This window comes from Hippichthys cyanospilos, chromosome 10, assembly GCF_059441005.1.
Source record: "Hippichthys cyanospilos isolate Australia breed blue-spotted pipefish chromosome 10, RoL_Hcya_1.0, whole genome shotgun sequence".
NCBI classification, from domain to species: Eukaryota; Metazoa; Chordata; class Actinopteri; order Syngnathiformes; family Syngnathidae; genus Hippichthys; species Hippichthys cyanospilos.
Genome location: NC_142378.1, coordinates 825,133 through 849,230, shown reverse-complemented (window position 1 = coordinate 849,230; position 24,098 = coordinate 825,133). Strand labels below are relative to the sequence as shown.

Here is a 24,098-nt window from a genome sequence, read left to right as displayed (position 1 = left end):
TATATGAAGAATAACATAGCAGTTTAATACCGATTTAATGAGAGATGTTTATATTTAAATATATCTAAAAAAAAAGTGATCATTTTACATGCAAGTAGGGTCATTTTACACAGGGATAAGAAGCACTCATGACAAAAAAGTTGGCGCATTTTATTCTTTATATATCTGAGACTGCGGTGATTGAAATAAAGGTGACTTGTTTTCCTTTGCCAAAGTACCACCTTAGTTTATGACAAAGGTAAAGCTGAATCATTTAAAATAAAAAATACAATCCCATGCTCATTTGTTGTAGGTTCAAAAAAAAAAAGAAGCATTTTGGATAGAAAAGATGAAAATAGTTCAGGTAAACACATCCCACGTCCAATCTCCCGTTTTAAAATCTAACAATTAGTGCACGTTACAAAGTGAATTTTCAGGCAATCTTGATCAGCGATGTGACGTCTTGCATCAAACGTGCCAAGATGAAATAATAAATAGAAACAGAGCGCACCCGAGTAAAACCTTGTGTGATATTCCGCAATACAAAACTCCGCTTTTGGCTAAACGAAGCTCCGAAGCCTCGCGATCGCGAAGACCTTTGCGGGCGGGGCCGACCCGTTTGTCGGGGTTCACTTTGACCTCCTGTCGGGCGAATCCAAAACCGAAGCCACGTTCCTCTTGGATGACGTCGGCGACGAAGCGGGCGAGTCCTCCACGGGCGAGGACGCCCTCGGGGGCCTGAAGGAGAGATCGTGCGAGGGCAGGTCCTGGAGGCCGTCGCTGTGGGGACACACCGCACTGGAAAACCATGTCCAATATACGGATGAAATGGAGTCAGCGGTAAAGGCTCACCGCTCAAGCGCTTTGTTACTCAAAATCTCCATCTTGGTCTGCAGCTGAGTGACCTTCCCCAGAAGATTGGTCACTTCCCTGGCGTGCGTCACGCTGCCCAAGCAAAAGGCCGGCGAGCGTTTGAAAGCAAATCTCTCCGGGCCGGGCCGGGCCGGGCCGAGGCCTTTTTCGGGCGCTTACATCTTGTTGTCGGCCAGGGCCAGCTTGTGTCGCAGGGCCTTGAGCTCGGAATCCTTCTCGCCGGCCGCCCGGTGGGCCTGGAACATCTCCTGCCGACTGTTGGCCAACACGGCCTCCATGTTGCGCGCCGCTAGCTTCTCGCTAGCCAAATGCTCCTTCAGGAGAGCCACTTCTGTTAGCGCGTCCTCCTGCTTTGTGGTTGCCTGGACAACATGCAGATCGGGGGGGGGAGCGCTAAAGTCCAAATCCTTTTTTTTATCGGCGCTTCAACTTTTCCCCGGCGCCTCACCCTCTCAAGGTCCACCTTCAATTGTAAAATTTGTCTGGCGGCCGTTTCCTTGTCGGAATCCATTTTGACGCAGAGCTCCCTGGCCGAGGTCAGGTCGGCCTGGAGGGAGGCTTTCTCCTCCCGGAGCGCTCGGGCCTCCTCCTCCAGTTGGGACATCCCGTGGGCCAACGTCGCCGTTTGCGCCTTATACGTCTGCAGATCCTGCAAATGCTAGAGGAGCGGAAGAAAAAAGTTCCGGGTCCGGGTCCGACCGAAGTCGTCGGCCACGGTAGACTCCAACCCTCTCGCCGCCCCGGAGGGGACGAGCGCTCGAGAAGATGGAAGAACGGCGGTCTCGCCTGCTGAATCTCTCGGTCCTTGAGCGCGAGGACTTCGCGCAGTTGCTGGCATTCCGTCTCCGACGAGAGGAGCTCCAGACGGACGGCGCCCATGAATCCCTCCACCTGCTGCACCCGCTGCTCTCGCTCCCGTATGTCCGAGTGGACGGCGCGGAATCGCTCCGCGAGGTCCAGATTCTCTTGAACCTGCCGGAGAAGATAAACGTGGCAGTCGGCTGACGATTTCAATGGCCGGAAGCGGACGAAACCCTTCGAGGCGAGGATCTCCTCGGGGATGGCCGCTTCAGTTGTCCCGTGGGTCGCTGTGTAACAATTTGAATGAGAACATGGGGAAAGTACCCTAAAAATCCAGAAATGCTCATGACCTTACTTGTCACGTGGGCCACAGTGAGACAATGTCCAGCAAAACGGGGACAAACCCTTTCAAAAGAAGGGCGATCTGTAATTGGAAGCTGGGGCCTCTCCGGCCCCGGGTAAAAATTGTACAACTACACCAACGGGTCGCATAACCGTTATGCCGACAGTGCAGGGGTAAGGCGGGATCTTTTCCGCATCGAACCCAGAAGCCGTGCTTGTCACGTGGGCCTCGTGACGATTTCCAGCAAAATGGGGACAAACCCTTTCAGTGGAGAGGGAACGCATGATTTGAACCCAGGAACTCTCACAACCGAAGCAAGAATCTTACAACTCTTGGTCGACAACTCCGTTCCTCGAGATCGGCGCAGCTCCGTGTTTTTGATGTCTCTCCCCGACATCGCGCCTGATTCAAACGGTCGGCCGATAACCATCCCGGAGTTTCCTACCCCTCAACTCTCAAAACCACTCTCGTGACCAAACTTGTCATACGGGCCTCCCTTGTGACAAATTTTCAGCAAAACCGGAACGGACCCCTTTGAAGGACTTGATCCCACAAGCAATGGAACGGACCCCTCGGAAGGATTTGATCCCAAACCAATGGAACGGACCCCTTTGAAGGATTTGATCCCACAAGCAATGGAACGGACCCCTTTGAAGGATTTGATCCCACAAGCAATGGAACGGACCCCTTTGAAGGATTTGATCCCACAAGCAATGGAACGGACCCCTCGGAAGGATTTGATCCCACATCCAATGGAACGGACCCCTCGGAAGGATTTGATCCCACAAGCAATCTCGCATTCCAGTCCTAGAGGGTACCTAAGAGGGAGTCTTTTGGGCCAGCTAGAGTCTTTAGGGAGACTGCAACAACCTGCCAAGAGAGTCAACGCCAATCCACGTGAGTGGGGAATTTTCTCTTGCCTTTGTCTTCAGGACGTTCTCAATCCTGGATACCGTATTGACGTAAGAATAGACTCTCTGCTGTAGCTCCTCGCGCTCCCGTAAGACCTCCTCCAACTTCATGCGCTCCGCCTAGACGAGACCGTCGCGTTCCAATCGGGACGTTACCATCTGGCGGCGTGTTGGTTTACTGACGTGCTTCTCCTGCGCCATAGCGGCCGCGTTATCCTGCAGCCTTCTGTATTCTCCGATGATCAATTCGTTGTCTCTGGTGAGTCGCAGCAGCGCATCTTGCTGGCTCTCCAGTGTCCTCTGAGCCGTCATTTTCCTCTCCTGGCTTTCCAGGTCCACCTCCAACTGCCTGCGAATGCCAAAACTAGCAGACTGTAGGAACGGTAAGGACTTTGCTTGCCACTTCGGGATGGAGATACTCACATTAGAGACGCGTTCTGTTATTTTCTTTGGGGGTTTTTCCTGAAGAAAACGGTGCGCTATTAGTGCATCTACGCGCGTAGACGGCAGAAGAAAAACATGACATGGAAGTAACCTTCTTGTCGAGCTGATCCTGGAGAGCCGCCAACCTCTCGGTCTTGTTCACGACCTCCTCCTCCAGGACCTCTTTTTTGATGCACAGCGCCGAGAAAGAAATGCGAAGGACCTCGGCTTCCTGCTTGTGCTGGTAAAGCTGCTGGCTCAGCGACTCTGGCGAAAGGCGGAAATCGAGCCCAAAAAAATGACAGAGTTTCCCCGATTGGAATGAGCGATAGATGCGTACCGATGACGTCCTCCAGTTTGACCATCTGAGAGTGAGCGGCGTGCAACTCCTCGTTCTTTAAGGACAGCATTTGTTGGAACTCCGACGTGGCTTTCTGGATCTCCTCTTGTTGCCGCCTTCGGAAAGGATGACGTCATTATTGGAATGATAGTGAAATTGGCTTGCGTCGCTACCGCCGGAATCAAACCTAAGACCGGCGTCTGCCTTTTGCCCGGCAGAACAAGCATCCATCCGCCGCTCCGTATCCCGTTCGCGATCCTGCAGCGCGGAAACCTGTGACCAAAGCTCCAGGTTCTCCTCCTGAAACGACCGCGGCGAAAAGTCCATCAGACGTAGGATGACGTTGCTGGCAGTCGCCCACGACAATCCCGACCCCTTCGAATCGGAAACGTGCGGGGCGGGCACGTGTACGTCAAAGCGATTAGCTGTAACAACGCGGGGAATGATTTTCATCTGCCGCCGCTAGCGAAATGCAAAAGCTATCATTATGCTAGCTCATTGTGTAATTTAAATATACATAAACTGCTTATATATATTAATATCCAAAAGCTTTCATGATGCTAACTCAATGTTTTTGTTTTTCTAGGCTGGCTCCAGTTTTGTTTTGGGTAAATGTACGATCAAGTACTTCCATATTACAAAGCGGGGATGATTTTCATATACCGCAGCTAGCAATATTCAAAAGCTTTCATTAAGCTAGCTCGTTGTCTTTGTTTTCCATGCTGGCTCATTGTTTTCGCTTTGGTTAAATTTACCTACACCTGCTTAGATATTATAATGCGGGGCTTGATTTTCATCTACCACGGCTAGCAAAATTCAAAAGATTTCATTATGTATTTGTTTTCTATGCTAGCTCAATGTTTTTGTTTTGGGTAAATATACGTACAACCGCTTGGATCAGGTGTGGCAAACAAATTCAAACTAATTCAAATCAATGTTCGAGATTGTGCGTGTTGAGGTCTTTATGGACAATTGTCATCACCCTAGACCGTAATAGTGGATGTGCATGTGCGTAACACTCAATTAAAACTTTATTTACAAACTGCTTTTCATGCAGAGATTGCAACTCAAAGTGTTTTATATATAAAAATAATGAATGTCCAGGTTTTTCGCTCGGACTAAAAGAGACCGTATTTTAGGTCATGATTTCTTTATCATATCACCATCAATAAGATTATTATTTGTAAAAATTGTGTAACTTACCTAAAACTATATTCTTTTTAACATTAACAAAAAAGCAATATAAACTATCTTTCAATAACTTGACTACTTTTTCGTGTTTTACAGGTTAGTCTAAAACTGAAAAAATAACCACGTGCATCTTCAGCGCCTGAAATTAAAATCGAAAAATTGTTGATTTTATTGCAATTACACTTGACATGGCAAAAACAGCCTTTTCTCTAGGGTGCAGTAAGTTACATGAAGTTTTCCAGCACGAACCTCAAATTCCTCAATTTGCGCCTCTTTTTCTGCCGTCACTTGCTGGATTTTTTTTTCAGCCGTTCTGAGCGCCTCCTTCAAGTCGGCGATGGTGTTGGAGGCCAGCTCCTCGCGCTGCAGCTGCCATTTCTACAGACGTTGACGTCGATCGGTTCCAAAGCCGTGACTTCACTTGAATCGGAACTCTTACCTTCAGTTCCTCCATGGCCGGATCTTTGCCCGCCAGTTCGGCCGCATGCTGCTCCTGCATTCTCTAGATGAGGGAACGCGCTTCTCATCAGTCCGCGCGGCCATTCCCGGGAAGCGATCCGGAACCCACCTTAAATCTTTCCATCCGCGCCTGTTTTTCAGCCAGCAACTGCTGGATTGTGGCTTCCGCCAGTTTGAATCGCTCCTGAAGGTCGGCCAGTTCGGAGGCCTTCTGCTCACACTGCCGCTGCTTTTTCTAACGGTGGAAGAAATTCATCGGCCTACTTGCGTAGGGCCGCGAGCGGTCAAGCTTCACTAACCTGAAACTGGTCCGCCAAGGATTTGTTTTCAGTACTCAACAAGTGGCTTTTTTCTTCGGCAAGTCTTAGCTTTTCTTTCAGCTCCGGAATTTCAGCAGATGCGCCGGAGCCGGACGGCGGCTGATTTCGTCAAGAGATACGGGAGATGTGTCTTACTTCCCAAGTTCATCGGCTATGGTTTCGCTTCGGGGTTGTGTTTTCAGCACCGGGGCTCTTCTGGACCTTGGGTTCTGTACTAAATCTGCTTTGTCTGTTTTAGACATGATTTCATCCAGAAATAGTTGTTGAAAACGGGGTTGTGTTCAGCCTCCCCGATACGGTCCAAATTTAGTCCAAAAATGGTCGTTCATACCTTCCAAATTTTGTCCAAAAATAGTTGTTCATAATTGGGTTTTGTTTTGCCAGTCCAATGTGATCCAAACTGAGTAGAGAAATAAGCCATTGCAAATGAGCTATTGTTGCTAGCCATACAATGTGCTCTAAATTTCATTTTTGAAAAATCCTTTCTACTCAATAAGGTTGTGTTTAGCCCATCCGACGTGTGTACATTAAGTCCCAAAAATACTCGTTTGTAATGAGGTGATGTCAGCTGTCCAATGTGGTCCAAATTTGATTCAAAAACAGGTCCAAATTTTAGTCCAAAAGTAGACTTTGACTACTTGGTTGTTTGGCTTGACCAACGAGGTCCAAAATGAGTCCAAAAATGGTCATTTGATAATTAACTTTTGTTTTGCCGATGCACCCAACGAAACCCAAATTTAGTCAAACAATACTTGAAAATAGGGTTGAGTTGAGCCCATCTAAAGCGGTCCAAATGTAATTTTAATTGAATTCAAATTTAAATTGAATTGAACAAACCTGAAAGCGGTCTCCCACCTCGGTTCCGTGACTCCTCCGCCTGTCGGCGCCGCGATTGGGACTGCCGCAGTTTCGAAGGTTTTTGTAGTATTGGGCCTCCTGGCGAAAGCCGTCCCGCTCCTCTTCCAGACTTTTGACGAAGGCATCCAGACGCGACGGCGAGCGTTCCCTTCCGCAAATGCCGTATTTTTTCCGCCAGCCCTCCAACTCCAGCACCAAGACTTTCTCTGGAGGACACCAAGGCGTCGGATCGCCGGAACAAAACTCGAAGAGGTGTGAAAACGCACGGCGGCTTACCCGCGGACATCATCTTCTGCACTTTGCCCTGCAGACGGCTTTTCTCCGCCTCCAGGAAATCCACCACGGCCTCATAGTTTTCGTTGTCCTCTCTCAGATCCCCCAACTGGTCTCCGAGTTGGGATTTTATCATCTCTTGGTCGGAAGCTTCCTGAGATGCAAAGCCCCCAAAACGACAAAAGCGGGACGCTTTCAAGACCGAAGGCTGTTTATTTGCCACTGAAGTTTCCAAAAGGCTTCTGGAATCGAGTTGCCTCTTTCCAGTTGGTTCATGCGAGCGGCACGGTGAGACTAAAGCTTCTATCCCACACTGGGTCCAACATTGGTGACTGTCGCTGAAGGTCGCAGCTCTGGTTGGAAATGTTCTCCGAAAGACGTGTTTTTATGTTTTTGTTTTAAGGAGCTCATTCGTTTAATTTTGAAAATATTTTTACTTAAAAATATTACATATATTTTGAAAATAGGTTGGTACTAAGTGGGTTAAAACGTTCTTAAGACATTCTGCAAGAGCCCTAAAAGTTGATTAAGTCTTTCATAATACCTTTAAGAATGTTGGAGTTGTTTAATGAGCTTATTTATCCATTTTTCACAAAAAATATATACATTTTCTGATTTGGCTAAAAGGGAAAAACGAGGACCACTTCAATTAACCTTGTATCTCAAATAAGTTAATTTTACAAGTGTAATTTTAATAACCTGATACTGCAATATTTTGGCCAATTCAACTCATTCACTACCGTTGACGGCTATAGACGTCAAAGATCCATTTTTACTGGGCTGACAGTGAATGATTTTACTGTTCTGTCACTGTATATCCCTTGCATATACTGTATAACTTGGGAGTGAATGAATAGAACTTTCATGATTTCATCTCCCATTTCACAGAAAAACATTCAACTCACTCACTGCCATTGACGACCATAGACGTCCGAGACCCATTTTTACTGGGCCGGCAGTGAATGATATAATATCAGCCCGCGCCTAATTTGCAACGGTGGGAACAAGGTGAAGGACTTTCTGATGGATCGTCTATTCATTTGTGTCCACCGTAGCGGACATTTGTTTTTGGTCCACATCTTTTGACTCTGCATCAGAGGACATCCCGGCCTTTCTTCCCAAAGATGCCACACGTGCTTGATCGAAAATGCTTGCTAAATCAAATTGGACAGAAAAGTGGACGCAAATGAATAGGCTGGGTCTCAGGAAGAAATACAGCCCTCACCGTTCTTTTTTCACTAAGCTGATCCTCCAAATCTTTCAAGACTCCCCGAAGCTTTCTGTTAACATCCTGTTGGGGCAAGAAACATATCTTCTCTATTTGAATGTTTTTTTTTTTTGGAGAGTTGATCTAAGTGATCTTAGTTGATCCTCACTTTCAGATCTTGCAATTTCATCTCCGCCTTTTCCAACTTTTGCTTCTTTTCCAGCTCCATCATCTTCGCTAGGTTGCGAATGCTGGTGAGCTCTTGACAAAGCTCGTGGTTCTTTGCGGTGAGGTCAGCCATTTTGTTACAAGATTTGTGGCGGATTCCCTTGAGCTTGTGCTCCAGTGTCGAGTTGGTCTCTTGCAATTCGTCCATCTGCAGAAGATGACCAAAACAAACGCACAAAGTTTTAAAACGGACGTCCCGAAAGAAAAATCTGTTTGACTCACTTGATTGTTTAAGTGTTGGATATGGCTCCGAGATGTTTCCAGCTCGGTTTTTAATTGGACGAGTTCCCCCTGCAGCAGTTCGGGTGCGTACGAATCATCAGGCAAAGACGCTGCTCCAAGTCCATCTCAGGAAGGACAGATCACAAACTGGATTTTATACTAATTGTAAAATCGAGGGGATGATGCAGCAAATTGTGTTTTAGTGAATCTTGTGTTGAAATCTTATGATTGCTATTACAGAACTTGCTACAAATTACAATTTGATAGGGGTAGAATTTTTATTTTCAGTAGGCTATTCAATTTCATAATTTTAAAAAAAACTCTCCCCAGATTAGAATGGTTGCACCCAACTCGTCACGTGCATCCGCTCGTTACCTGTCGAGTTCATTTCCTGTAATTTTTGTGAACGGAATACGATCCAAAAAGAGGACACTTTTAGTTGAATATTTTTCTGTGGACAAATATTTATTTAGAATTTGCACTTGTTAAGGGGTACGTGGCTGAAAACATATTTCACAGGGGGGTACGACAATGAAAAAAGGTGGAGAACCACTGATCTATTCCTTCATTCTGTAGAATTACGCAAAACCTAGCCAGTCTCCATCCACTAGTGTGAGTTTGGATCAAGCTGCTGATTGACGTTGGTTAGTTCGCTAAGTTTAGTTCAGTGCAAAAACGTTCCGCAAATATTTCATGTTTGTGAACGTCTATGCTAACGCTGGCAGCAAAACCCCTTGGACTTTACCTGCAGCCTGCACTCCTTCACTTAAACTTTTACGACGCAGTTGACGGATGACCCCGGCCTTGTCTTTGCAGTCCTTTTCCAATTGGTGAATCTCTTGCAAGTACTGCTCGTTCAAAGACCTCAGCAAAGCCAGATCGTCGTGCAGTTTCGAGATGTAGCCTTTCAACTCTTGGATGAGAAACCAGGGTTCGCCACAGGTCTGATTACGCTCACACCCTAACTTGACTTTTACCTTTGGTCACGCGGGCCTTTTCGCCTTTCACCATCATTAGCTCACACTGAAGGTCTTGGTTCTCCCGGGCCAGGCGGACGTCACAGTTTGGGCTTTCTTTCTCCAACTTTTCCGATGATCGTTGGGATTCGCGCAAGCGTTCGGTTGTGTGGACCAGGTCACTGCACAAGCAACAATATCTCGAGTGAGTTTTAAAAGATTAGTAACTCTTTCAACCCCAAAGACGGATTTGTACGTATTTTTCGCGAGTTTAGGCATGACAGCATATAGATTGTTGAAAGATTGAAATGCCAAGGAGAATTTTACATTCAAACAGGTCTCTATTAACCAATGACATAGTACCTCTCTTTAGACCCTCCTTTAGTCTAACACTTTAAAAGCCCTTGGTGTCAATTTCGACCCGATTTGGGCCATTGATCTCGCGGTACAACAAAACGCATTAAAAAAGAAACACTAGGAGACTAAAAATGACTATAGGTTGTCAAAATCGGTAGAGGTTCGAAACCGCACCATGTGTTCATTCCTAAATGCTTGCAAATGGAATTAATTTGATGGCAAAGTTTACATAAAGCACCTGTATGACCATCGACACTCGGGATAGAAAGTCTGGAAAAAACAAAAGAAAAAATGCAAAAATACATCTTTGAGATTGATTGAGTTAAAAAAAAAAAAACTGAAGGTACATAAATTATCCTTACAATTTTGCGATTTGTGGAATGTTTTTGGTCCCTAAACCCCTCAAGTAGCAAAGGTTCAAAGTGCTCTGAATGACAGGAAGCAAGAAATGATGGTTGCACCTGAAAAGTTGCTCAACAAGTGGCACCGACTCTTCTCCAAGATTGTGATAGTAACCCAGCTTGTGCAGGCGACCCCTCAGCTTGGACCATTTCTTATTTTTGCTAATATCCATGATGCATTATCTGACAAAAACATTGGAAAATGGAGAAGCAGTGAGGAAAACATTTGCAAAAGGAAGAAGATACTTGGATTTATGATAAATAAAGAGCCGGCCTATTTATTTATCTCCGCGGCCGTGTCCATTTTGTCCCAGAGAGACAGTAAAGTTAATTGCAACCCGCCCAAACACATGAGACATACGTCATCGGAAAGGCCAGAATATCATCTATTGTGCACATGTTCAACCCCAAAGACATATTTTTTCAGTATTTTTAAGAGTTCAAACATTCAATAACATGTACGTAGTGCTTTCATTTTTTTTCAAGTGTTTGGCTAAAGGAGGGTAAAAATAATGGCTGCCACTAAGTAATCCATTACCTTGGCTAATTATTTATAAAATTAACCAATTTAGGTACTTAAGTTTATAGTGACGATTACTTTCGTACTGGAGGAATAAAGTCATTACTTAAGATACTAAAGTAATTATTAAACGAGGAAGTAAAGTCAACACTTTATTACTAAAGTACCAGTCGTACTAAAGTAATCAAGTACAAAAGTGATTGATTAGTTGTTTAGTACGAGCAATTTTTAGACCCTTCTTTAGCCAAACAGAAAGTAAAATAAAATAAAAATACACTACTTGGGATTATTAAAAATGTAAACATATGTATTTGGGATTGAATGAGTTCCAAACTTACTCAACTAGCAGACTACCCGTTAGGTTAAGCAAAATGAAATACAACTTTTATTACATATTTAACACATACCTGTGAGATGAGGCCTTCCAAAAAGCTGAAGACGGTTTGGTTCCAATATTGTCCGTTTAGAAGTAAACTTCTCTGCACATTTATTTACAACACCCACTTGATTTATCTATCTCACCCACAAATTCGGATTATGAGGTTTCACTATTAATTTCGGTCTTGTTGACTCAAATAAAAAATGCATCCTTTTGGGGTACATCTGGCAGGGTAACCCCAAAAACAACAAGTTTCCGCCATCATTTGATTTTTTGTTGTTGTAGTCTATCTGATAAAACATGAACATGTATATTTACAGTATGTCTATCAGGCACAACTGAACTTAAAAATAACAACAATAATAATGATAATAAAAAAAAAGAAATTACTGCATTGGTTTGTCCAAAAGTTGGGGCTGTTTTTTGTAGGAGCATCGCGTTTGCACTGTGAATGTTACTCTAGAAAAAAAAAAAAAAACACTAATGACGTAATCGTCTTTATGACGCGTTACAACATGGGATCAAAGACTTGATCATGACTCCCCTCGTTTTTAAAAAAATACATTTCACAGTTTTAATGACAGAAACCCAAGAAAATACATTGCCAGTGGCATCATCGTACATTAGCGCTGGCCTGTTCAAACATTAATTAAGCTAGTTCGCTCAATTACGCTGGTTGCTCGATGACGTCACACCACGCTAGCCAACCCTACTGTCGCCCTCTTGATTTTTCATGCGGCGTGTGTATGTATAAAATAGTATTTAAACTATTTAACGTGACGTATGCGTAATAAATTGTATTTCAACTATTTTGACGTGACGTTCGCTGTAAGTTTACGTAACTGGAAGGCGACGCTGTTAATATAAAATTGTGGCTTCTTGGTGGGGGGGAATCTGGCCCGGAAGACACTCGACGTCGACTTGGGAATTGTCAACGGTCATCTGGGGACCGACAAGAAAAAGCAGCGATGTCCCCGCGAAGCCGCTACACCGGGACGACGCAGGCCCGACCGGCCGGAGAGTAGAATAATGTGAAGTGGCAGCAAGAGCATGTCGCCGGAGGTAATATTTATAAAAGTCCTCCTGGACTCTTTCATTAAGCTTTTAAAGTAAGCGTTTACTACTCGAATTTGTTGATATTTCAAATGTCCCTTGCCTTAAAGGGATATTCCACTAATTAGCCATTTTAGTGGTATAGAGGATTAGTCTGTAGTTAATTTGATTGCTAAATTAATTTGATTTTTTGTCCCCCACTTGCCGTCGACTTAAAATGACATCAGCTGTGTTCAAAGTTTGGGTAAAGACCAATCGCAGCTCACCTGTTGGTCATGTGACATTCACAAGGTGAGCCGCGCACAAGTGATGTCATTTTCAGGCGACAGCAAGTGACAAACGGGCTAAATAAGTGGACTACACTTTTAAAAAGCAGTTTTTTTTCTGCCTAAATTTTGGTTGGAATGATCACTTCCACCTATCAGTAGATGGATTAAGGAGAAAATATGTTTTTGTGCTAGGTTCTTGGGATAGTCAGGTTGAAAATGTAAAGCGGAATTGTTAATTTTATCTCATTGATCCTTTCATTTTATCTGCTATTTTGGGAACCCTTCTTCGATTCCAGTTAAAAAAAAAAAATATCCACACGTAAGCTTCAGTGGGACAAAATTTCTCTGTTGACATTTAAATTACTGATATTTTCAAAAAACGGCGGCTTGGCGGCACAGTGAATCGCACGTACGCCTGGCTCCGGCCTTCCTGTTAGGAGTTTGCATGTTCTCCCTGAGCCTGCGTGGGTTCTGCGCGGCAGGTGAATTGGACATACTATATCGTCCTTAGGTGTGATTGTCTTTATTTTCGTTTCGGTGGGCTCAGCAATTGGCTGGCAACCATTTCAGGGTGTCCCCCTCCTACTGCCCGAAGCCCGCTGGGATAGGCACCTGCGACCCTTGTGAGGTTAAGCAGCTATAGAAAATGGATGGATATTTAAAATAGTATCTCTTGTTTTAAAGTTATAGTCCACCTAACTTGTCATTTTCAGGAGTGAAAAAAGTGAATACTTCTTTAATTTCATAAACAAATTATTTTTAACATACAATTAATTGCTATCAAAACACATTTACCACGACCAATACAGTTAAATAACTGTACTATGCTGCAAAAAGTTGACATTTACTTAAGCCAATAGATTTCCTTTCTAACAGACTTGTATGAAACAAATGGTTGGATGAAATGTCAATCCAATTTTTGTCATGTGGAAAGCAGCTGGGCATTCCTTTCCGATGCCACAGAGAATGCAGAACCATGAATTTCTCTCACCTCTTAACAAGCCTCCACCCAAATCACCTGATCATGCATACGGAGATGACGGACAGCAGCTGGCAGATGGAAGGTTTGTTGAGATTCCCAAGTTCTGAGCCCCACCGCCCACGTCATTTCTTTTCCGTTTGATTTCTTTTGCAGCCTCCCGGGGTTGCAAGAAGACCTCACCAAAGTCAAAGCCGACCTGGACAACGGCCACGGGTGCATCAAAGTCTTACTTACTCAAGTAGGTTAGCGGCTCCTCGTTAGAAAAGCCGTTGATGCTGTCACAGAACTTGTCATAGGTGGGACAAAGAGACCAATAATCTCAATCTCAATCATTTATATTTTTCTTATACAATGGACGCCATTATACCTGTGGTTTGGAACTTGCAGATTTCCTACTTGCAGGTATTCATAAACCTATTTTTATCTGTAGGCGGAGCCAACATTCTTTTTTTTTTCATGAATATGACATATTGGCGGTTTACCTTTTTATTTTATTTATTTTTTTGTTATCGGATCCAACATATGCAGTTGTATACGAGAGTACTAAAAGATAGCCCACGTGGGGATGGGGAGAACATACAAACTCCATACAGGAAAGCCACAGCTGGAAGCCAACAGGGGAACACAGAACCGTGAGGTGAAAGTGCTGCCACCATGCTGCCAAATACATATACTGCCACCTACTGTGGTGGATGTGCCATTACACTTTTTCTAGAATGACTAAAAAAATATATATACAAATGTGATAACACATACTTTACTGTAAATATCCCAGATCAAGTTTCTGCAAGAGAGTAACAAGACGTTAGAGCAGAAGCTGGAGGGACTGCAACACAAGTCGTCCGTCGAAGTGGCCGACCTCTCCATGAAAAACATCCAACTATGTCGAGAGCTGACGCAGAAGAAGAACATCATGAAGCAGACCAAGATGGACAAGAAACGAATGCTGGATATTGCATACCGCAACTTATCCGCGTCCAAAGTGAGAACGCTCGGGGAGGATAAAATATTACAAAAATGAGCCTTGAGCGCATTCAAAATGTATTTTTGACGTCTATAGCCGTCATTGGTAGTGAGTGAGTTAAATTGGACAATTTTTTTGTTTGCTTTGATTCTATCCTTGTCCACAGCAAGTCATTATAAGCTTTTGATGTCTATAGCTGTCTTTGGTTGTGAATAACTTCAATTTATGACCATTTTTTTTTTGTTTTCATTCTGTATTTATCCACAGGAAGTCATTATAAGCCAACAGGAAGTCATTAAAGATTTAGAGGACAACCTTGTAAAAATAAGAGGGGTAAGTTGCCACATACAATGGTTAGGCACTCCATGACAATCATAATATGCCACTGTTTTTTTTTACCCCCCCCCCCCCCCCCCCCCCCAGGAGCTTCCAGAGACGAGTTTAAGTAATTTAACTGGAATGGATCGGATTGTTGACCTAGAAAATTCCGTCCAGAATGTAAGTCTAATTGGTCTAACTTCGGGGGTGTCAAATAAGATGCACAGGGGCTGGATGCAGCATGCAAGGAAGGTTAATCCAGATGTTTTTGTGAAACATTGATAAATAGGACCGAACCAATTGGTCTGCTTTCCATTACCAAAAAAAAAAAAAAAATGCACTTCACTGTACTCCTTGAAAACAAGTTGCACAACTGCATATTTTGATTGGGTCATTCTCCTTCCACTGGATATTTGTGTTGGGTGCATTTATTTTGAGTTACTTTTATTATATATCCTATACAAAATATGTATTTTAAGAACAAATAGAAAAAAGATTGAAATCCAATTCATTTAATACAATTTAAGTAAAACATATTAGAATATGTAGTGGACAAAACAGGAAGTTATTATACTTTTATACAAAGAAATAATGGCCAGTAAGGAAATGCCCAGAGAAATATGCTTGTTGACTTTATATTCGTTGTCTGTTGAAGCTGGAGCAGGAGAGGGTGGAGCTGCCTTCGCAACTCTCTGTGTTGAGGGACGGCAAGCGGGATGCGGAGCCGCAGTGGGACTTTGTGCCCGCCAAGCAGCTTCTGGAAGCAGAGAAGGATGCAGCGATGGCCACGGCACAGCGGAGGAAAGCAGCTCGCGCTTTGAGGTTTGCTCGGGAGATAATATGCCCTAGAGTCCTGCTTTTCAACTTTATTTCAATGATGATTTTTTTTCAGCCTAATACCTCCGAACCAGCACAAAACACTTTGGGATGAAACAAACAAACAAAAAGAAGATTCAAAATAGAGTGCCGTTCCATACATATTTGATTTATTCAACTTTGGGGAATTATATTTGTAGCGGTATCTCATATTTTATTCAGGAACTCCAAAAGATCAATTGTGTATGTCATCGATTAAATCTTTGCAATGCAAACCCATGTATATTAACAATATAAAAGCATACAAAGTTTGGAGTCACGAGAACATAATTTAGCAATAAGTTGTTGCATGTTTCATTTGATTTGCCCTTAATTTGAAAAGAAAAGGTAAGTGTTCCTGTTACGGGATTAAAAAGCATGACATTTGCTGGTGCCTGCAGCAGTGCTTTCACTTGTTCCCTTTATGCATTCACCTAAATACAGTACAGTTTTTGAATCATTTAAATATTGATTGAATGTCATATACTGTCAAATCAATGTACTATAAAGACGCGCTCGTGTATACATAGATGAGTAAAATAAATTAGGTTTAAGATGGATCTTCACGTCAGCAAAATTGAAAACATTAGTAAAAACATAGCCTTTGTAGTGAGTAAAGTTTTGGATTTGACCCCATTGTAGACCATTTCTAATTTCCATTAGTGCTAAAGGGAAAATGTGGGTGTTTCAGCCACCTGCAGGGGGCACCAAACAAACGGCAGAGGGATCTCGCTGGCCTTACAAAACAGCTGGACGACCCCCAAGAAAGCATTGTTCGAGAGAACATCAGGTTACAAGATGACCTGAACACACTTACCAGAGAGAAGCAAGTAATAATAATTATCTGTGGATGTTTTTTTTTTTCTCTTTATGCTTGTATTTACTATATTTTTGTGTATCTGTTTGTGTGCGTAGTTATAAAAACTCCAAGTTGTATTTTCTCTTGCCTGGTTTAGGCTGCACACGCTGGGATGGAGCTGATTTTGCGTGAGCGGGATGAGCTCAAGCTGAGCATGCACTCATATGTTAATGCCATGTGCAGGATCGAGGACCTGCTGAGGACAAAGGCAAGGACAATAGATAGAAAAAGCTTCTCAAACTTTGACGACCGTGTTGGCGTTAGGAAAGGAAAAAAAAATCCCAATTTATCGTTATTATACTTCTTTTACTGGTTTCAGTTTTTTTCCATGATATCATTTGAGTACCAGTACCAACATAGTTAATGCAGTGGAATCTGTTAGCTAACATCACAGATCGAGGAATTTGCCCAAAATGACCGGTCCTGCATCATTCCTTGACAGATTGCCATGTAAAAGTAACTTTGCAATCGATGTCATTTTAGCTGACTATTTTGTGCGAGCCCGCAGGATCAGGAGAATTTTGAGCTGGTGGAGCGCCTGCAAGCGGCCCAGTCGGACGTGCGGGAGCGGGAGCGCAGGCTGCAGCAGGTGGAGGAGCTGGTCGGCGCCATCGGCACGGAGCTGCGCAAAGCTCGGGAAGGCCCGGCCGCCCTCCTGTCCGACCTGGCCTGCGTCCGGGAGCTCTGCGCCAGACTGGATGCCGACAAGGAGCTGGCGGCTTGTGCGCTTACGTCCAAAAGCATCGAGCTCGACTTGGTCAGCGTTTTTTACGTTTTTTCCGCGGCGACGTATTCTTGAAAGGCAAACCCGATTTCCCGATCGAATTTCGATTCCTTGATACGCCGTTTCCGTTTTCGCTCAGGTTAAAAAGCAACTTGAGAGCGAGAAGGCGACGGTGCGCAACCTCGAGACGCTGCTCGCCGCCGCTCTTCAAAAGGTCAGCGACAGGGAGGCCAAGCTCAGAGCGCTGCGGGACAGGCTCGCTCCGGCTGAGAATATGACGTAAGGCAAACTCTTTCGATCCTTGCGTCAAAGGCATTTCGCATCAAAGGGAAAACGTTGAAAGAAGACATTGGGTAGCTGAAATTTCACCCGGATGGTGACATCATGCCAAAGCACAGCCGCTCGGTTATCGCACTCACATGACGCGGAAGAAAATGACCCAAAATGGTCAAAATACTGCACAAGGGTTAAGTTTAGGGTTAGCTTTGAATGAATCCATGCACTGACCTGACAAATTAGGATTAGGGTTAGTAATCAGTATTATTCACGTATAAAGCAGGTTCGTAAAGATGACTAATATCTTAAGTGACTGATCACCTTCATACTTGTTACTTAAAGTCGTCGATTATTTTAATAATTAAGTCCATTATTTTAATAATTGATTACGTTAGGTAATTAAGCACTAAAGGAATCAATGACTTTATCCTTTAATCAAACTGACATACATTTGGAACTAAATTAATCAGTATTATTAATGTATAAGGCAACTAGTACTTTTGTACCTAAAAGTAATTGATTAGTACTTATTACTTAAAGTAATTGATACTTAAGTACTTATTTACCTAAGCGTATTGGATGGCTTTAGGTCATGAAGTACTAATTCATGTATAAGGTAACTAGTGCTTTGGCACTTAAAGTAATTGATTACTTGAGTACTTATTTACCTAAAGTAATGGATGACTTTAGGTAATTAAATACTAAAGAAATCAGTTGTTTTATACATTAAACATATTGATCGTAAGTAATTGATATGATTAATGAATAAATAGTACTTTACTCACTAAAATAAATGAGTTATACATATTACCTAAATTAATTGATTACTTTAGTATCTCAAGTAATTAATTACCATAGTGGTTAACTACCGAAAGTAATTTTTTACTTTAGTATTTATTTCTTCTTAAATCACCAGCCATTTTGACTTTCACCAAACACTTGCAAATGTGGGAACTCTTAAAATATATATATATTGATAAATGTAGGATTATATCTTTGGGTTTGAAAGAGTTAATATTTGGCAATGAAAAAGTGTGATTTTTTTTCTGAGATTCTTGAGGATTGTTAGCTAGCAAAAACCATTGAAGGCTTTTCAAACTTTACAAAGCGGCTCATTTTCATTGGGTAAGGATTTGAAAATGCTACTAGCCTCTAACATTTTCCCGTTTGTCAGCGGCGACGGCAACCGCGCCAGAGTGGCGACCAATCATCAAGTACCTCAGCGACAGACGGAAACCAACGACCGACCGAACTCGAGATCCACCTGGGAGCAGTGAGTTAGCCGGACTGATGCCTTTGACGTAATTTAAAAAAAAAAAAAAGAAAAAAATCCCAAATGTCTGTTTGTCAAAAAAACCCAAAAATCAAATGACATGGACACCCCCCTCTGAAAGCCCCGCCACTCAGGATTTCCTTTATATGTATCATTTATTTTTTGGATTTCCCAGCCGATGTTTACATGTAGTAGCAAACTGAAACTAAAAACCTGTTTATTGATAATGATGCTGCATGTTGTTTACTTATTACTGTGACAAGACGGGAAAAAAAACAAAAAACAGATGACAATACAAGAAATTTCCCAGCAACCAAATGCTGACAGATTTGCATTTTGATCAAATGATATGCACACTTATATAACTCTTGGGTGTTTTGTGTACTATGTATTTGAACATATCTTGTCTCCTACCATAAATAACTCATTCACTGCCATTGACGGGTGGAAGCGTCAAAAATCAGTGATTGGGCAGGCAGCCAATATGTTAACTCATTCACCGCCAGCCCAGTTAAAATGGATATTTGACGTCTATAGTTGTCAGTGGCAGTGAGTGAGTTAATTTTGTGCAGGGGATACAATTATTTACCCGACTCCATTCGATTAACGTGGAAGTTTAGATAAAATAAACCCCAACCGGCTGACTCTGTGTTGAGTGTGCAGTTTAGCCGTCAAGTCACGAGACATCTTGGGTAAAAAATGTAAATATATAGAAAAATAGAGTACAGTGGGGGGGGGGGGGGCACTTAAAGAAAACATATGCATAAAACGCTCATTCGTGACCACAAAATATGTGTGCAAAATACACATTCACTAGTTGAAGTGAGTTGAGGAACTCCATGTCGTGCTTCGACACTGAACTGAGGCATTTATATAGGCATTTATGGTTTTTGTTTGTTTGGTTTTTTTTTAGGGGACTGTCACAGATTTCCGCCGTCCGCTGTTTTTATTAGGAAAACTAGCACTGTCTGTAATATTGTAGTACAGTTGCTTAGTTCTGTAAATAATTTGCCACATTATTGCGTTTTAATTCATTGGTCAGTGTGCTTGTGGAGTGCGCGCCTTAATTAGCAGAAATACACATATACAGGGAGTCTGCCAAATATCTTATGACCGGGCATAAATTATAGAGTGATAGATGTAAACGACTGTACACTTTCATACTCACATACTCTGAGATGGTTGCCGTTCCTACCGATCACTTTTTGACAATCCATGCTGACTCCAATTTGGCCGATTAATGTCTCCTTGATTTATGGGGAGAGATATGGAAAAGGAGGAGAAAATGAGCCTGCTGCCGAGTAAAAAAGTGAGTAACGTGTTCATGATTGTTTTTCACCAACCTAGAAATACATTTTTTTTGTTTTTTATCCAAATACTCGATATTCTATTTGAATTTTCTGTACGATACCCAAACACCGAAAACGCTCAATACCTGCGGCCTGAGCCATTCTAGTACTTGGAAAATGTCCAGCCTCTTCGTACTCGCCCATTTCATCTTCATCCTTGACAAACACGCCATGTTTTTGCGGTTCGTTGAAAATAAAAAAAAAGACAGCATATTGCATACAATGTGCAATTTTTCCCAATTCGCCCCCTTTGTCACGTCCGGGCCGCCGAACGAATGAGTCTTTTAGACGCTAATCCAGTTCACTTTTTTTGTTTGTTTTTTTTTAATGCCGGCAGTGCTCAGCGGTCGTGTTGGGAAGCGAATACGCAAAGAGGGAGAAGTCTAAAATGTACTTTGGCAGGAGCTCCCTCAGGAGTTTCTGCGGGAGGGCGCACAAGTAGTAGTGCAGCGTCTCGGCCGTGACGGGTTTGTACCACGACTGCCTCGCCGGGAAGGTCACGTGCGGCGGCGCCCCCACCCTGCGCAGCACAAACTCGGCGTCCCGCTCCAGGTTTTCGTAAGATCCGACAAAGTCGTAGCGCACGGCGCAAGGCTGGCACAGGTTATACATGGGCATCCAGTGCTCGTTCATCCGCTCGGCGTCCTCGTCCAGGAGGTAGCGGACGAACTCGGCGAAGGTGACGTCGTCGCCGGCGCCGCCGCCCTTGCGGTAGCGCTTGACGATCTCGGCGCCGTACTTGCGCTGGTACGACTCGATCTCGCCGAATTTGTTCCTGTAGGCGGAGAGCAGGCGCTCCATGGGCTCGCGCGCGAACATGAACTTGAAGTAATGCCGGACGCGGTGGCGGATCCCTTCCGGCTTGAACGAGGACAGGAAGGTCAGGTCGCTGCGGTGATCCATCTTGATTTTCACGTCCACGTTCTCCAGCGAGCCGCCCAAAACTTTCAGCACGCGCTTCCAGTTGGAGCAGGCCACCTTGGGCACGTAGCAGTACAGGAAGCGGTACTCGTCGTTGACCAGCACGTGCTGCAGCAGCGTCTTCCTCTGCTGCGCCGTCAGCGACCACAGGCTGCGCGGCATGTTCTTCTGGCTGCACATGGACGTCATGGTCCGGTTGCGGATGTCCTGGAGGATCTGCGCCGGGGGCCGAGGAAAGTCACGTGAGTGCGGCTGAGCATTTAGTAGACCGATATATGCACACATGTCGAAGTTCCACGTGGCACGACACACTAACAGGAGTGTGCCACCCCTTAGCTAAAATATTGGTCAATTATGCGGAAGAAAATGACCCAAAAAGGGTCAAAATATCTCACAACAGTCAACTCATGTCTACATACTCAAATTGAAGAAATAAATGGATTAATTGGGTATTAAAAGTAAGGCGATAGCCTTTGGTACTAAAGTAATCGATCATTTTAGCTAATAAAGTAATCATATTGTTTACTACAATGATTTGAAAGCTGAAAAGATTTTACAAGATCTTGTGGCGGTCAAGAAACCTTGTTTTTTATGTTTAAAAAAAAAAGCTATTTCCCACTGTTGCATATTTGGAGAAGTGATGCAGTTAAAAAAGTTCGTATTAGCAAATATAATTTACAGTATATGTCAAGGGCCATTTATAGATGCACGGCAGGTCACAAATGGCCCCCGGGCTTTAGTTTGGACCCCCCTGCTTAAGCATAGCACCAAACTTTTTTAGACACTCCTTCAGCCAAAAACCTGGGGGAAAAAATATAACTACATGTTCTGAATACAATACGTGATGTCTAAAGCTAAAAAAAGATGTCTTTGGGATTGAATGAGTTCTTTTTATAGCATTTCTCTCAGCTTGTTTCTCCAGTGTATTGCCATGTCAATGTCATCTTTCAGAATGAGTGCCAGCAATGCTCAAAAATTGCACTGAGGCAAAGGTTAAATATATCGCACAGTATTGTCATTTTACCGCATTTCTTGAAAGTCCGGTTGCTTTATGTTCCGAAAAGGAAGCGAGGTTGCCCTCTAAATATAAAATACTTTTGTCACATCTGGTTTTGCAAGTACAGTAGTGGGGGGGGGGGGGGGGGGGGGGGGGTGACAAGAGTCAGTATTTTACATCTTTATTTTTGATCCACAAAATGTTTCGCTTTTGCGCAATAATTCAAGCGCTCGAATGAACAATTCGTCCCAGATCCCCGACACGAAAGCCCCCCCCCCCCCCCTTTTTTTTTCTTACCTGCGACTCCGCGTCCTCCGCCGCCCGCTCGCGTTGGCCCGCGTGGCGGCCGACGAGTAGTCTCCTGCTCCCCCGGGGCGGAGGAGTCTCGGCGCCGCTCAGCATTCCTTTCTCGATCATGAGCAGCAGGCCTCCGGATGCGACGATCACCAGGAACGTCAGCACGGACGGCAGCATCGCTGCGGAGGGGCGCCGCGCCGACGAGCCCGAGCTCCGAAAGTCCGGAGCTCGAACTCCGCCGCTTCTCTTCGCCGAGTCCGCCCTTCGAGGAGCCATCGCCGGGGCGTCCGAGCCGTCGGTTTTCAGCACGCTCGCTTTGTGGCTCGGCAGACAAAACAAAACAAAACAAAAAGTCGCTCGATGACTTACTTACCTACCACGTATCCATAGTTAACTTTTGTCGGCACGACCTCCACGCAAAGTATTTCCTGTTGGGACTTTCAAATTAAAAGGAATGACTTTACGTTTATGCTCACACGGGAAACCACGGACACTAAATCCAACATTTTAAAGTAAACCCATCAAATTGTCCTGCGTTTTCATCGTATGAGCTTAGCTTCATGATAGCAATATGCACTGATTTTTACAGCATTTAATGGTGTTTCAATATAACTCTTGAAACATTACATTTAAAAAACAAAAAACTTTTACTTCAAAACCCTAAACGTAGCTAGAAATCTTACTTTTAAAAACCTGGTGCAAGTCATTTTTTACCATTCCTTTGATTTTTACATCAAAGGCTAATTCACATCGAAGGGAAAGCATTGGAAAACGGCACTAGGGAGCTGAAATTTCACCCTGATGGTGACATCAAAGTTCAAAATGGCCTAACTCACTGTTCAAGCAACTAGCATCCAAATAATTTGCATAGGTAAACATTTACCAAACGAAATAGTTCCACACTTCCGTAGATTGAAAATGACTGCCATGAGACCACCTTGACACATTAGAAATAAAACAAAATGTACTTTAATTTTTTTTTTACATTCTGGTAATAAGTCGCAGACAATGCCGATTCGTATTCCAACTATGTTGAGCCCTTGACTCCTCCCCAAAAGCCTATTAGCATGATTTGAGAAGATTTTAACCAGATTCCTCCGGTTAATACTTTGTACTCAAGCGTCAGCACTTGTAATACATAATAGGTACATTTGTTTTCATTGTATACGCATAGAATGTTTAACATGTATAAGCCTCTGTTGTAATATTTTTTGCCTTGACGTCATAACAATGCTTCTCAATTATATTTTGCCAAGCCCACCCCAGGAAAGAGAAAACATTTTGCGCCCCCACAACTCGCTGCACTGACTATATAATAACATTATATAATAGGTTTGTTATTATTCATCCTTGCATTATTAAATGTATTCACAGCTCAGCATTTTTGCATATTTGACGAGGTATCAGGACTTGTTCAAATTCTTGTCAATGATGTCGTTACATGAGTGCCACCCAGTGTCCAAAGGTAGTCACTACAACACCTATTGATTCTTTTGAATTTTCTTTGCTCACTTCCGCTGTATGTTTGTGTTTCAATGTATTTATTTGTTCTTTTTTGTTCATTATTTTGACTTAATCTTATTTCTAATCTAATTTTTATTCATCGTTTTGGCTTTATCTTTTATAAATACATATTTTTCCAAGATTTCCAACATTTGTATAAATATTTTTCAACAGTATTTGTGTTTGACCACCGCTGTTCGCTGGGAATTTGGACCACGTGTGACCTTAGTTGTTTTTAAGTTATATACCATGATTTTATCACTCCGGTGGATTTGAGAAGAAAAAAAAATCCACCATGTGGCGCCTGAATTTGACACCCGTTTTTAAGCCAACTTGTAGCAAAAGAAGTACGTAGCAATCTAAGCACTCAGTCATTTAATAATTAGCATCTATGCTGAGTATCGTGTACTGTTTATT

At 43.3% G+C, this 24,098-nt stretch overlaps 3 protein-coding genes across 8 annotated transcripts; 1 reads left to right on the top strand and 2 right to left on the bottom strand.

Moving 5' to 3' along the window:
* Position 1: 1 nt before the first annotated feature.
* LOC148416459 (centrosomal protein of 135 kDa-like) lies at positions 2-11,528 on the bottom strand. 2 transcript variants are annotated; one of them, XM_088424825.1, is made up of 23 exons: positions 11,070-11,528; positions 10,203-10,325; positions 9,406-9,566; positions 9,174-9,341; positions 8,429-8,553; positions 8,148-8,354; positions 7,997-8,062; positions 6,775-6,925; positions 6,478-6,704; positions 5,620-5,739; positions 5,430-5,555; positions 5,301-5,363; positions 5,111-5,239; positions 3,858-3,970; positions 3,671-3,786; positions 3,443-3,597; positions 3,091-3,252; positions 2,917-3,027; positions 1,639-1,824; positions 1,301-1,510; positions 1,012-1,214; positions 832-924; positions 2-759 (listed from the first exon to the last, which is right to left on the bottom strand). In XM_088424825.1, the coding sequence occupies exons 2-23, from the start codon at positions 10,313-10,315 to the stop codon at positions 609-611; spliced, it is 3,156 nt and encodes a 1,051-aa protein (XP_088280951.1). In that variant the 5' UTR covers positions 10,316-10,325; positions 11,070-11,528; the 3' UTR covers positions 2-608. The 2 variants fall into 2 exon arrangements, with proteins under 2 accessions (XP_088280951.1, XP_088280953.1); XM_088424827.1 differs by having other exon boundaries at positions 6,496-6,704.
* Positions 11,529-11,609: 81 nt separating this feature from the next.
* On the top strand, positions 11,610-18,841 carry LOC148416458 (uncharacterized). 5 transcript variants are annotated; one of them, XM_088424828.1, is made up of 12 exons: positions 11,610-12,103; positions 13,327-13,427; positions 13,499-13,583; positions 14,121-14,327; positions 14,577-14,642; positions 14,733-14,807; positions 15,283-15,449; positions 16,174-16,312; positions 16,439-16,549; positions 16,850-17,098; positions 17,205-17,344; positions 18,516-18,841. In XM_088424828.1, the coding sequence occupies exons 1-12, from the start codon at positions 12,092-12,094 to the stop codon at positions 18,616-18,618; spliced, it is 1,455 nt and encodes a 484-aa protein (XP_088280954.1). In that variant the 5' UTR covers positions 11,610-12,091; the 3' UTR covers positions 18,619-18,841. The 5 variants fall into 5 exon arrangements, with proteins under 5 accessions (XP_088280954.1, XP_088280956.1, XP_088280958.1 ...); XM_088424830.1 differs by having other exon boundaries at positions 13,298-13,427; XM_088424829.1 differs by having other exon boundaries at positions 11,611-12,103; positions 13,301-13,427.
* chst14 (carbohydrate (N-acetylgalactosamine 4-0) sulfotransferase 14) lies at positions 18,751-23,223 on the bottom strand. Its single transcript, XM_088424833.1, has 2 exons — positions 22,179-23,223; positions 18,751-21,100 (listed from the first exon to the last, which is right to left on the bottom strand). The coding sequence occupies exons 1-2, from the start codon at positions 22,452-22,454 to the stop codon at positions 20,288-20,290; spliced, it is 1,089 nt and encodes a 362-aa protein (XP_088280959.1). The 5' UTR covers positions 22,455-23,223; the 3' UTR covers positions 18,751-20,287.
* Between the last annotated feature and the right edge of the window lie 875 nt (positions 23,224-24,098).